General features: G+C 44.2%; 1 protein-coding gene across 3 annotated transcripts in view; it reads right to left on the bottom strand.

Moving 5' to 3' along the window:
• The window catches only part of DDHD1 (DDHD domain containing 1), a 94,582-nt gene extending 82,282 nt beyond the window's left edge, over positions 1-12,300 (bottom strand). For all 3 annotated transcript variants that reach the window (XM_044917771.1, XM_021701322.1, XM_044917770.1), the window contains exon 1: positions 11,368-12,300. In XM_044917771.1, the coding sequence (XP_044773706.1) occupies positions 11,368-12,196 (829 nt within the window). In that variant the 5' untranslated portion in view covers positions 12,197-12,300. The remainder of the gene's footprint in view (positions 1-11,367) is intronic.
• Between the last annotated feature and the right edge of the window lie 483 nt (positions 12,301-12,783).

The following is a 12,783-nucleotide window of genomic DNA, read 5'->3' as shown; positions in this document are numbered from 1 at the left end:
ATTGTAATCCAAAAAGCTCAGAGAACACCAACCAGGATAAATATGAAAAAGGTATCTCTAAAAGCTAGTAATGGAAATAAAAGAGAATCATAACAAAAACTTAATCCAAAAGAAGGCAAGAGAAGGAAAAAAGGAACAAAGAATAAATAGGACAGGGGTGCCTGGGTGGCCCAGTCCATTAGGCGTCTGGCTCTTGGTTTTGGCTCAGGTCATAATCTCATGACTCCTGGGATTGAGACCCAAATCGGACTCCCTGCTCAGTGGGGGGGCGGGGGGGTCAGCCTGAAGATTCTCTCCCTCTGCTCCTCCCCCACCCCTCTCTCTCTCAAATAAATAAATAAATCTTAAAAAAAAAAAAAAAAGAATGGGACAAACAGAAAACAACTAGCAAGATGGTCAATTTAAACTCAAATTTAGCATTAATCATATTAAATATATAAATGGCCTACAACACCAAATAAAAGTCAGCACTTCTCAGAATGGAATTTACCAAGCAAAATCTAAGACAGGAAAGACACACAGGGGTTTAAAAGTAAAATAAGACATATTATGCAAATATTAAATCAAAAGAAGGTTGGGAGTGTCTAAATTAGTATCAAAGTAGACATCAATATAAGAAATAAACCAGAGATGAAGTGGGCCTTTATAAAATGACGAAGGCTTTATATCATCACAAGGATATAATAATCCTAAATGTGTATGCACCTAACAATAGAGCTTCAAAATCCATGAAACCAAAACCAAGAGAACTACAAAAATAAACAAATCCACAATTATAGTTGGGTATGTCACCTCCTCAATAATTGATAGAATGAGTTTACAGAAAATCACCATAAATACAGAAATTTTAAATTGGAAGCGCAGAGCAGACACAGGTAAAAGAAAAAGATGAAATAAAGATAAACCAATTTGGGGCACCAGGGTGGCTCAGTTGGTTAAGCGACTGCCTTCAGCTCAGGTCATGATCCTGGAGTCCCGGGATCGAGTCCCACATCGGGCTCCCTGCTCAGCGGGGGGTCTGCTTCTCCCTCTGACCCTCTTCCCTCTCTTGCTATCTGTCTCTCATTCTCTCTCTCTCAAATAAATAAATAAAATCTTAAAAAAAAAAAAAAAACACCGAAAAAAAAACCTAAAAAAAAAAAAAAAAAAAACAAATTTGTGGGTGGAAGGCTGGTTCCTCTCAAACTGCATGAAATACAGCCTCGGACTGGCTGAATTGGTAATCTCTGATTGAAAAGGAAGACAACCTAGGATGAGGCATTTGTGAGCCATTTAGACTGGAGGAGTTAATTAACAGGGTTATCAATGTTGAGGTCTATAACGCCCCCCTATCAGAATTACTTGAGATACCTATTAAGAAGGAAGATTCTCAGGCCCCAGGCCCAGCTCTGTTGCATCTAATCTCCAAGGATGATCTAAAAATCGACAGTTTTAACAATCTTCCCAGCTCAATGAAATCTGCAAACTACTGGTCTAAGATAGGATGCCATTCCTTAGGCAACAGAACCCAATAGAGGCAATTCAAAGGCTGAAATGTATTTCACTGTCCTCACCTTATGGAAAGGTCTTCATTTTGCTCAGTGCCAGAGTCTATGAGAGGAATTAAGGTGCCTACAATGTGATACTTCATTGGGATTCCCAGAACTCTTGGAGGGATTGGTGGGGGTAAGATTAAGCAGCTTTACGATGAACACATAGGTGTATATATAGAAAAGGGTGACGGAGAAGGGGAAAGGAAGAATGAGGGACTATGTGTGTATGTATATGTGTATATGGTCATCAAATACGGGGTGAAGTAATTTTGGTCGAGCCATAGATTCACATTCTTCTTTCTCACAAATAAAACAGGCCAACCACACACTTTAATTTCCAGAAGCTAGGCTTCTAGTTGAAGAGCCAATATATCAGCCTGGCTTAAATATAATGGCTAACGCTTATTGAAGCATGCTAAGTACTCTATATGTATTTTAACAGTATCTTTATAATAACCTTGTGAAGCGGGAATTACTGTCCCCACTTACAAAGTTGAAACTGGACCATCAAGAGATTATAACTTGCCTAAAGTCATATGGCTATGATAAATCAAGGATTCAAACTAAGGGAATTTGGCAACAAAGATCTGTTTTCTGAGCCCACTCAGCTTTTACTGCCAATGCTGGTAAGGGATGGCTGCTTCAAATCCCTGGACTAAAAGGTAGCTTCTGATTTGAAGCTGGATTTTGCACTGGGTGCCAGAACCTAGCTGCCACTCCTATGGCTACCGGTTCAACTGCAGGGCAATTAAGAGGAATCGATTCCTTCCAAGTTTTCATGTTGAGGTCTCCACTGTAAAAGGAATTATGGGCCATTCCTTTCTTGCCAACATGGCAAAGGACCAAGAACACTACTGGCTCTGCCTCAACTGAAAACTGAGCAGCCTTTCGAAAGCTGTAGAATTCTCTATTGTATCAAAAGTCCTGGTAGCTGGTAGAGATGTCCTAAATGAGCTTTGGGGATGAAGTCAGTACCTCCCACAGCTGCTGACAGGATCTGCATACCAAAAAAAGTAGATGCTCAAGAACTCAGAATACTTGATGAGAAAGAATTCCTCCTTTCCCACAGGCAGTAGATCTCTAAGAGAATGGTGCACACCTCTGGTGCACAAACCAGGAAAACTCAAGACACTACAGCTCCTTCTGGGGCAAAAATCAGTGACAGCTTCTCACAGGGGCAGGCAACAGTTCACAAGAGGTTCTAGGGCTGTGCCTAATCGAGAGTCGATTACCGAGAGTCAAGGCCAAAGAAAAGGCTAGGTCAGGAAAGAGACTGCAAATTGAAAGAGGACAGTTGAAAGCCAAGAATGTCAAGTGGGTTGTAAATTTAAAAGGACAGAAGAGGCAGGAAAATGGAGAAGTAATAACAGCTGTTATTTAGAACTTACATTTAGAACATCGTGAGAGGTTTCAAGATCTCTGAATATTATGACACATTTACGTCAACAATCCTAAGAGGCAGGTGCTGTGAAGCACATTTTATAGAAGAAACGAGGCACAGAGAATTTAAGTTGCCCGAAGTTACACAGACAGTATATGGAAGAGCTGGGATTCTGGCCCAGACAGTTGCCACCAGCGATCATTTACATTCATAAACACGACACAGGGCTGCCTCTCTAGAAAAACCAGTAAGAACTGAACTGGCAGTGGAAGAGAGAAAAACCAATGACCTGAGGTGGGGTAAGAGTTGATCTGAAAACACATGAAGTAAGCCAGGTCTACCCTTTATGGTGTATATGTATGTATATGGTGTATATGGTGATCTACCATACACTTTGATGGGTTCTAGATCTGCCCATGAAAGACAGAAGCTTGTCAGGCAATCAGAATTCCAAACGATTCAGACCAGTCTTCCAGGATTAGGAACATTCGTTATATGTGAAGTACAGTGACACCTTTCTTGCCCACCAAAAAAAGTGTACTATGTAATGTAGCTTACACAAAATAACAGGCTAAATAGTAAATAGGCTAAAAATAAAAATAAACTATATCCAAAAAGATATTCTAAAATAGAAGGTCCCAATTTTTTTCTAGCGAAAGACAAAAAAGAGGACAACTATGGGTAGTGGGGCTGATCTTAAATAAGAGTAAGAGCGGTTAGCTATACAATGAAAATGCCAAGCGAAGGCAAGCATCTGCTCATAAACCTCACAGACGTGCATACCGGCCTCAGTTAGCGCTAACCATACGGTAAGGCTTCATTTCGGCAGTGGAGACAGCCGGCATGGCACAGTGAGTGCCGTTAGAAGTGCTTCAACAGCCATACTGCGCTTTCCTCAGTTTGAGCGCTCCTCAACCATTTCTTTCAAGTAGACTCTCTCTCTCCAATGACTCTTTTGATTCACAGCAAAGATTTTGTTTTCTAAAGCATAAACAAACTCGGGGGTACTTAATGTTAAAACCCATCAGATGTTAAAATGCAAGCTTTACTGAAGCTCTAGGTGGGTGAATCAGGTGGACAGGGGATACCCTGGGCCTACCTAGAAGCAATTCCATAGAATGCAAAGAAAAAAAATGAATTCAGCCAATAAAATGCTAACTGAAAGTTGATCATTTGTAATAAACAGTAAAATAAAGGTGGAACTACACTTAACTCTAGCTACAGGAAGGCTCAGAAGGAATTCTAAGTAGGCTCCCTGTGCATCATCTGAAGTTACTGAGCAGCACATTCTATGCCATATGATCTAGAAGATTTATGTTTTGGCACAGTTAATCCAGCTCTTTGTCCCATATCATGTGTCTCAAGGACTATCCTGATGGTTCACTGAGAAGTGGCCAAAAGGAGAAATAGTAACGTTAGAGAGATTTCCACTCACATAGTTAAAATCACCCTTTACCAAATAAAACCTTAACTCTCAACTAATTTGGAAAAGATACCCATTCAGACAGAATTTACATTTCTCTAAGATTTCTAGCTTCCTGAGGTCTTGGGGTACAGAAGTACCAATAACAATGTAATTTCCAAAGGCTGGCCTGGCCCCAAAAGTCATTCAACAGATTTTATTTAAACATACAAGAGCAATGGTTATAAAGATTATCTAGATACAGCTTAATGCGATAACACATTAGAACCAATACTAATGAGTATATAACTTATTCTTGTAACGGCAATCTGTCAAAGTTAGAAAGCAGTACATAAAACAGAATTACTTTTACATGGTCATATCAATACTTCCACCGTTTTGCTTTAGTTCTCTGGCATGGGCAATCCTGACAGTAAACCATGGGCAGCAGTTTTTACAATCTTGAATGTCACCTGTCCCCTAATCTTCTCACCATCTTAAATTTTACCTGTCCCCTAATCCGGGGGTATCAAAAAGTATCTTTATTATGCTTTTCATCCCATTAATCCACTCATTTGTCAGTGATTCAAATCTTTTTGTGGGCATAATTTCCCTCTACCAAAGCTGATTCAAAAGAGTAGAAGTGTAAGTTATATCTACTGGCTCTAAAAAATGATGTTTTTCCTTGTTCTACTTTTTAACTGAGCTTTTAGAAATGTATTGTGGCAAAAAAGAAGAAACTGGTGTCTATGCCCTTTATCAGTGCTGAAGTTTTTCTTGATAACATGTACAGTTTAAATTTTATCACACTCATGAAAATATAAAGGACTTAGATTGCCCAACAATCAGGGCTTCTAGAACTGTCTACCTCCTTACCTCTTCTGCCAATAATCACTTTAGGTTTCCTGTGAGTATATTCCCCATTTCCTTCTCTCCTTTCCATCCCCCTACTGCCCTCACTCAGTGTCTATATTCTCAGAGGATTCCATGACCAGAACACCCAGCTTTCTTTCCCCCCCGGATCAGAAAAGGATCACCTCTCGGGTTCCAGGCGTCAGATCTTGACAAAGCAGAAACTTCAGAGTGTGACATGGAGATAAAAAGACCCAGGAGATAAGATTTGGAAGAAGGAACAGTACAAAAGTTCTCTTTTATGAAAAAATAGTAAAGGAAGAAAAAAAACAACAAAGAAGGGGGTGACAGATGGAGTAAAGAAAGACATACCAATTACTCTGAACATTTATATAAAGCACCTTACAACATGCATTATTACATTTGAGCCATATACAAACAAGGTGGATCAATCACTGATATGAAATCAGTTTTAAAGTAATGGTGCAATGTAAAGGGGAAGGAAAGTCCTGAATGCCTTGATCAGATTGTGCCAAGTCCTGCCCTCCATACATATCACTCAGTGTCATTTATATCTTTGTGTTCTTTCAGTAGATTGCTGAAAAATGCAGTCTAAAGCAGGCTTGGTCTAGAACAGGGCTCTCAGTCTAGAACAGGGTTCTCAGAAGACTTCTGCCAGGATTCTGCAAACCTGAGCAGCCAGGGCTCCAATGCAGCCCAAGGCTGCTTTCCAGTCCAGGCTAGCGGGAGACAATACAGTTAAAAAGAGATAGAAAAGACTCTAACACTTTTTCAGAGTCAGGCGTGTCAATCCCTGGTCTCCATTCCCTATAGTTCTGCTTTACTGGAGGCAGAAACTGATCAAGAAAGAGGGACTTTGGGCGCCTGGGTGGCTCAGTCGTTAAGCGTCTGCCTTCGGCTCAGGTCGTGATCCCAGGGTCCTGGGATCGAGTCCCACATCGGGCTTCCTGCTCGGCAGGAAGCCCGCTTCTCCCTCTTCCACTCCCCCTGCTTGTGTTCCTGCTCTCGCTATCTCTCTGTCAAATAAATAAATAAAATCTTTAAAAAAAAAAAAAAAAGAAAAGAGGGACTTCTCCCAGCTTGGACTCCCATTACTTTCCCACGATACCCTGTGCCTCATAAAGGATTATTAATTATTAAGGTTATTAACCCCTAAATGAAAAGACCGAAGAGATGGTTACAGGTATGCCAAGTTAATAAACACCATTTAATTTGGGTCCTTACAGAAAAAAGCCCTTATTTTTCTACCTCATTTTGGTGGGAATATTAGTTTTTCTTCAATATATCATGCAGACTGGTTAATTTCTTAAGTGTTTGAAAATGGTTTAGAATGAAAATAATGCAAGCATATCAGAAAGTGGGGGAGGGGGAAGAAACTACACATTCATATAAATATTTGGTCAAATAACCTTAGTCAATAAATGGAAATTACATACTCCCTAGTGTACAATGCACACATCACTGCCCTAAGAATTGCTATGAGACTATTCATCAAGTATCTCTATAATGTTCCCTATGCCTTTCTACCACTGTTACTATTACTATTACTAAATAAGGCCACTTACCTGCTAATATTCTTTACAAACATTCTTTCACCTATGGTGAGGTACAGGCCAGTAACAACAAAACCTGTACTTGAGGGCGCCTGGGTGGCTCAGTTGTTAAGCGTCTGCCTTCGGCTCAGGTCATGATCCCAGGGTCCTGGGATCGAGTCCCACATCGGGCTCCCTGCTCCACGGGAAGCCTGCTTCTCCCTCTCCCACTCCCCCTGCTTGTGTTCCTACTCTCGCTATGTCTCTCTCTGTCAAATAAATAAATAAAAAATCTTTAAAAAAAAAAAAAAAAAAAAACCTGTACTTGACAGTTTTGCTCTGGTCAGCCTTATGAACCTTCACGTGAGTTTCTACAAGTAGGGATTATTGTTTTCTGAGATCCACACAGATATAGTTAACACCTAGTACTTTGTGCCAACCAGGCATGTTCTATGTAACAATTCTCAAAACAAGCCTACCAGATGGCTGCAAGTAGCAGAAGAAGAGGGGGAGCAAGGGAATTCACTTAGCCATTACTCAGCAAGAATCAATTTTTATCTAAAATGTCTACATGCAGTAAGAAAAATATCTAAACAGACAATAAAATGATAATTCTTTTTTCTCATGTAATAATATGGGCTTCCTATCTGTAGAAGACAAATTCTATTCCCCTTCTGATTCATATACCCCAAATTAGTTCAAATTTTGTCTGCTAGTAAGAGTTCAAAACGAAGGGGTGCCTGGGGGGGCTCAGTTGGTTAAGTGACTGCCTTCGGCTCAGGTCATGGTCCCAGGGTCCTGGGATCGAGCCCCGGATCGCGCTCCCTGCTTGCGCTCCCTGCTCCTTTGGGAGCCTGCTTCTCCCTCTCCCTCTGCCTGCCACGCCCCCTGCCTGTGCTCTCTCTCTCTCTCTCTCTGTCAAATAAATAAATAAAAAAAAAAAAGAGTTCAAAAGGAAGAGCAAATATAAATTACACCTTTCTTCTAGACTAGGCATAGCTAACTTATTGTCCACGACACCCAGATGCAGTGGGTTCAATTAGGTCACAAAAGCCTAAATGACCACCGGAATCCTACACCACCATCTGTAGGAACTTTTTGAAGTTCTTTTTTTTTTTAACTTTCATTTCATTCTTCGGAAAGCTTCCAGAGGAATTAAAAAAGAAAAGTAAAATGAGAAAGAAGTCAAAAGCTGCAAAGGCTGAAGACACCATACTGAGATTGAACACTCACGAGAAGGTATGAAAACTTATATAATACAGACAGACCTGAAGAACCAATTAGAGCAAAGTGACATGGGATTTTGCGAGACGTGGTCAATGAGGGACAATAAGCACCATTTTGTTTTCATTGTAGTTCATATGAAGGCCTGGGACACCCACAGGATTGTATACTGTAGAAAACTATTTAGAAAATGCTAAAATGGAGTGAAAATAGGTGTTGCTGTTATGCGAGTTAACAAAAATTTATTTATAAGTTGTAATTGGCTATCTGCTTTTGAAAAGATTTGAGAAGACTAAGTCCACATTTCCTTTCAGGTTAACTTCTGTAGGCCTTCACGGTTTCTTTCTTGATTTAGGACACTACCATTCTAATGATATACCCCAACTCTACAATTCAACCTTTGTGTTGTCACTAATCACCTAAGTAACAGAGAACCTTCAATTATTTGGTTTTTTTTTTTTTTTAAAGATTTTTTATTTATTTATTTGACAGAGAGAGATAGCGAGAGCAGGAACACAAGCAGGGGGAGTGGGAGAGGGAGAAGCAGGCTTCCCGGCGAGCAGGGAGCCCAATGTGGGACTCGATCCCAGGACCCTGGGATCATGACCTGAGCCAAAGGCAGACGCTTAATGACTGAGCCACCCAGGTGCCCTCAATTATTTGGTTTCTTAATACAGCATATAGTCCAAAGTCCTTAGCACTGCGTATCTACTCTTGTTCCTTTCCTAACTACTCTCCAAATGCATCATTCATAGCAGGTACCCTTCATAATCTCCTCCTGTCTTTGACCAAATGCCTCTGTCTCTGTGGTGGTCAAATCCCACGCCTACCCGGGGCGCCTGGGTGGCTCAGTCGGTCAAGCGGCTGCCTTCAGCTCAGGTCATGATCCCTGGGTCCTGGGATCGAGCCCCATGTCCGGCTCCCTGCTCAGTGGAGAGCCTGCTTCTCCCTCTCTCTCTGCCTGCCTCTCTGCCTACTTGTGCTTTCTCTTTCTGTGTCAAATAAATAAATAAAACTTAAAAAAAAAAAAAATCCCACGCCTACCCTATGTGTCTTGGCCCCTGCAGGTGCAGCCTTAATTTCCTCAAAATGCCGTGCATTTTCATGCTTCTGTGTCTTTGTATACATTACCCCATCTGGCTGGAACGCCTTTCCCTGCATCTCCCCATTTTTTTTTTGCTTGATTATATTCATCCTTTAGGATTCAGTCTTACATTATCTGGAACGCTTTCCTGATACCCTCACCCTTGGGTGGTGTGTCAGATGCTCTTTGGACACCACACCTATTCCCCCAGTAGACCCTAAAATGCTTCACCACTTTCTAGCTCAATAACCTTGGACAAGTTCATTAATTTTACTGAGCCTATTTCTTCATGAATAGAATGTTAGCATTAATTTGGTATCACTATGAAATAATGTGAAAAATCACTTTATAAACAGTAAAGCACTATGCAAGCATTAACAATTTTACCATAGGGCGCCTGAGTGGCTCAGTGGGTTAAGCATCTGCCTTTGGCTCAGGTCATGATCCCAGGGTCTTGGGATCCTCATACAGACTCCCCTGCTCAGTGGGGAGTCTGCTTCTCCCTCTACCCTACCCCCTACCCTGCTCATGATCTCTCTCTCATGATCTCTCTCTCTCAAATAAATAAATAAAATCTTTAACAAAAACACAATTTTACCATAAACCAAAAGAATACACAATATTCTAGGTAAATATACTTCAGTCGATTTAAGGGTAGGATTCATCCTTTGGTCTCCAGACTCCTCTCCAAGGATGCCCTGCATTTTATCCAACTTTCCTGTTCCACCAAGTCCTTGTTTTTCTATATTCAAAGGAAAAAAATCTAGAGTGATGTCTAGGACATTTGAAGAAAAGACTAAATGGGAAACTCCTGAAGGGTAAGGATAGTCTTTTCTACCTTTCCTAATGCCTTCATGAGACTACTGTATTATGCACATACAAATACTTGGCAAAAATGAAAAAGCTGAATGAATGAATAAGTGAATACAAGCATACTCTAACCTTAGTGAGCTTGTAATCAAAAGGAGTGATGTGACAAATCCCATATGAATCTGGTCTTGTGAAAATGTTAACGAATGCTTTCAATGTCATCCATAAGTGTAGTAAGAAATTAAAATTTTCTGCTACGCTTATTTTATTTGATTTGACACACACTATAATTGCTATCTTAGTGACTCATGCTTCACATACGTTTTAACATTATCAGAATCACTCGTGCAGTTCAATACCTATTAAATATCTACTGCACCAGGCCCAATGAGAGTATGAAGATAAAGGTGGGCTCTGCTCATAGATTGCTAGACATATAGAAAGGAAGCTAAATCATCAATATATATTAGTATAAGACAGAATACTGTAAAATGTATGAAAGACCTAAGGCTAGTGACAACCAATGAAGACAGATATCTGAGTTAGAGCACTAGGTCCATAAAAACTAAAACTATATACTACAAATTACTGGTGGCCAATAGTTTCTGTCACAGTAGAATATCTATTATATATTACATATGTAACATTTGCTTTTAACCGAATTTAATTACAAAAATTGTGTTGCTGTCTAATTGAGTAAGAACCTACTGTTAATACTTATAAATCACACTTGTGCCAAGCACAGTTTCAAGCCAGTTAGGTACCTTATTTCATTTAATCTTCACAACTCCACAAGATAGATACAATTATCTTTATTTTATAGACGAGGAAACCCAAGGCATAAGCCTCAGTAATTTTTCAAGGTTAAGAAGCAACAAAACATAAAAAAAAAAAAAAAAGAAGCAGCAAACAGAATATGTAAACAAGAACGTAAGAACGAATATTCCACAGAGAGTCAGCGGACCCATTTGCCAGCAACGCTTCACACAGCGCTTTCCACTTCTCCCGAACGCACCCGGTGGAAACAACCTATCTCCTTTCCTTTCCCGCCTGGGATTAATGTTTTTTTCCTGAGTCCATAACTGAACTGTTGATTCTCGTGCACATCATCTCAAACATTCCCACTTCAGAGGACAGATTGCTCTTTAAATCATAGGCAGTTCAAGGTAAATGAGACCGAATCAGATCCCCAGGTGGACAAAGCTCAGGCAGGGTCGCGAAATTAAACCTTCGGGCTGGGCATCCGTTCCTGGATCACCTCCAGGGGATGGCAGCAGCACCCAGCTCACCCAGGAAGCGCTACCAGGGCAGCAATCTTCTCCTTCTGAACCCCAGGGGGCTTGGATTTTGCCATCTGCTCGTTTACCCTTCACCTGCCGGCTCTGCGGGTCTAATCTCCACCCTGCTCCTACCAAACGCCAGGCCTCAAGCGCCTCGCTCTCCGCGGCGGTCAAGTCCCAAACCCACCCCGGGGCTCGTCCGCCCCAGAAGCAGCCCGTCCCGCTCCCTCCCCCGGGCCGGCTACTCACGGTTCCAGTACACCGGGTAGCACTCTCCTTGGGTCACATCCACCTCGTAGAGGCCGCCCCGCACACACACCCGCTCGATGTTCACCAGCTCCTCCATCTCGGGCTCGTGCCCCGCAGCGCGCGGGCAGAAGCCGCAGACGCGGTCCTCGTCCTCGTCCTCCCCAGAGCTGGAGGCCCGGCCGCACACACGGTCGCCGTCCGGGTTCTCGGCCCGGGGTCGGCCACCCGTGGCCTGCAGCAGCGTTCGGAAGGCGAGCTCAATGCGGAGCGAGTCATAGCCGATGAAGGGCTTCCAAGTCTTCTTGTCCTCCTTGTAGAACCAGCGAACCTCCTCGGGGCCCAGCTCCGTCACCACCTCGTAGCGGTGCCTGGCGGCCGTTCCGCCAGGCCGGGTGCGCTTCCTCTCCCCGAGCCCTCCTCCCGCCGCCCCGCTGCCCCCCGCGCTCGACGGGACCAGCGGCGGCTGCGGCGGCGGGTGCAGCGATGAGGAGCTGCCGCCGCCGACGCTCTCGCCCTCGCTGTAGTAACGCAGCGAGGAGCCCGACTCCGCGGAGCTGAAGTCGTAGTTCTCGTCACTGAGGCAGGAGTCCAGCGCCAGGTGGTGGTTGTGGTCCTCCGCGCCCGGCGCCAAGTGCAGCCCGGGCTCCCCGCGCAGCAGGGCCAGGGGCACCTCGCCGTCGCCCAGGTCCCCGCTGGGCAGGTGGTCGAAGCAGCAGACGCCGCTGCCGAAGGCCGGCTCCGCATCCGAGCCCAGCTCCCAGGCTGCGCCGCCGCCGCCACGGCCGTTATGTTCAGGGCTCCGCGGGGACCCGCGGCCCGGGTAATTCATGGTGTGGAGACGCCGCCGGCTGCCCGGCCCTGCGCCGAGCCGCGGCCCCCAGCGCTTCCGCCGCACACTCAACGCCGTCGCCCTCTCCACCGGTAGTTTTTAATCTTTCAAATCCCAACCGGGGCTGCGGAGGCAGCGGCGGTGGCTCCGCCCCCCCCGAGGCCCGCGGCAGCCGCAGCCGCGTTCCACCGCCCGCCCCATTGTCGCGCAGCCCGACGTGGGCGGAGCTTGGCCCCGGCCCCACCCCGCCGGCCGCGCGCGCCGCCCCGGAAGCCTCTTATCAGCTCAGGCCTCGTGCGAACAGCTTGGCTCTTGTGTCTGGCCTCCGGTGGTGGGTCCGCTCAGGGCATCTGCAACTCCTCAGATGCCTCAGTTGTCTTCCGCCTCCACTCTCCTCTCCCTGCACACCTGCCTCGGCCCCCGCCTTTCTAGGGGTCAGAGCCCAGATAAGGAGAGGCTTGATATCCCACGCAGCCTTGTATTCTGGGTCATGAGCCCGAGGGCTTAAGCTACAGGAGAGGGCCCCAGGAAGTTGGGTTCTCCTGACATTGCTTTTGTGACCTTAGGTCCTCATCTGGGAACTTCTC

Source organism: Neomonachus schauinslandi, chromosome 9, assembly GCF_002201575.2.
Source record: "Neomonachus schauinslandi chromosome 9, ASM220157v2, whole genome shotgun sequence".
NCBI lineage: Eukaryota > Metazoa > Chordata > Mammalia > Carnivora > Phocidae > Neomonachus > Neomonachus schauinslandi.
Note: the sequence above shows the minus strand (reverse complement) of the source record. Positions and strands in the feature narration are given on the sequence as shown.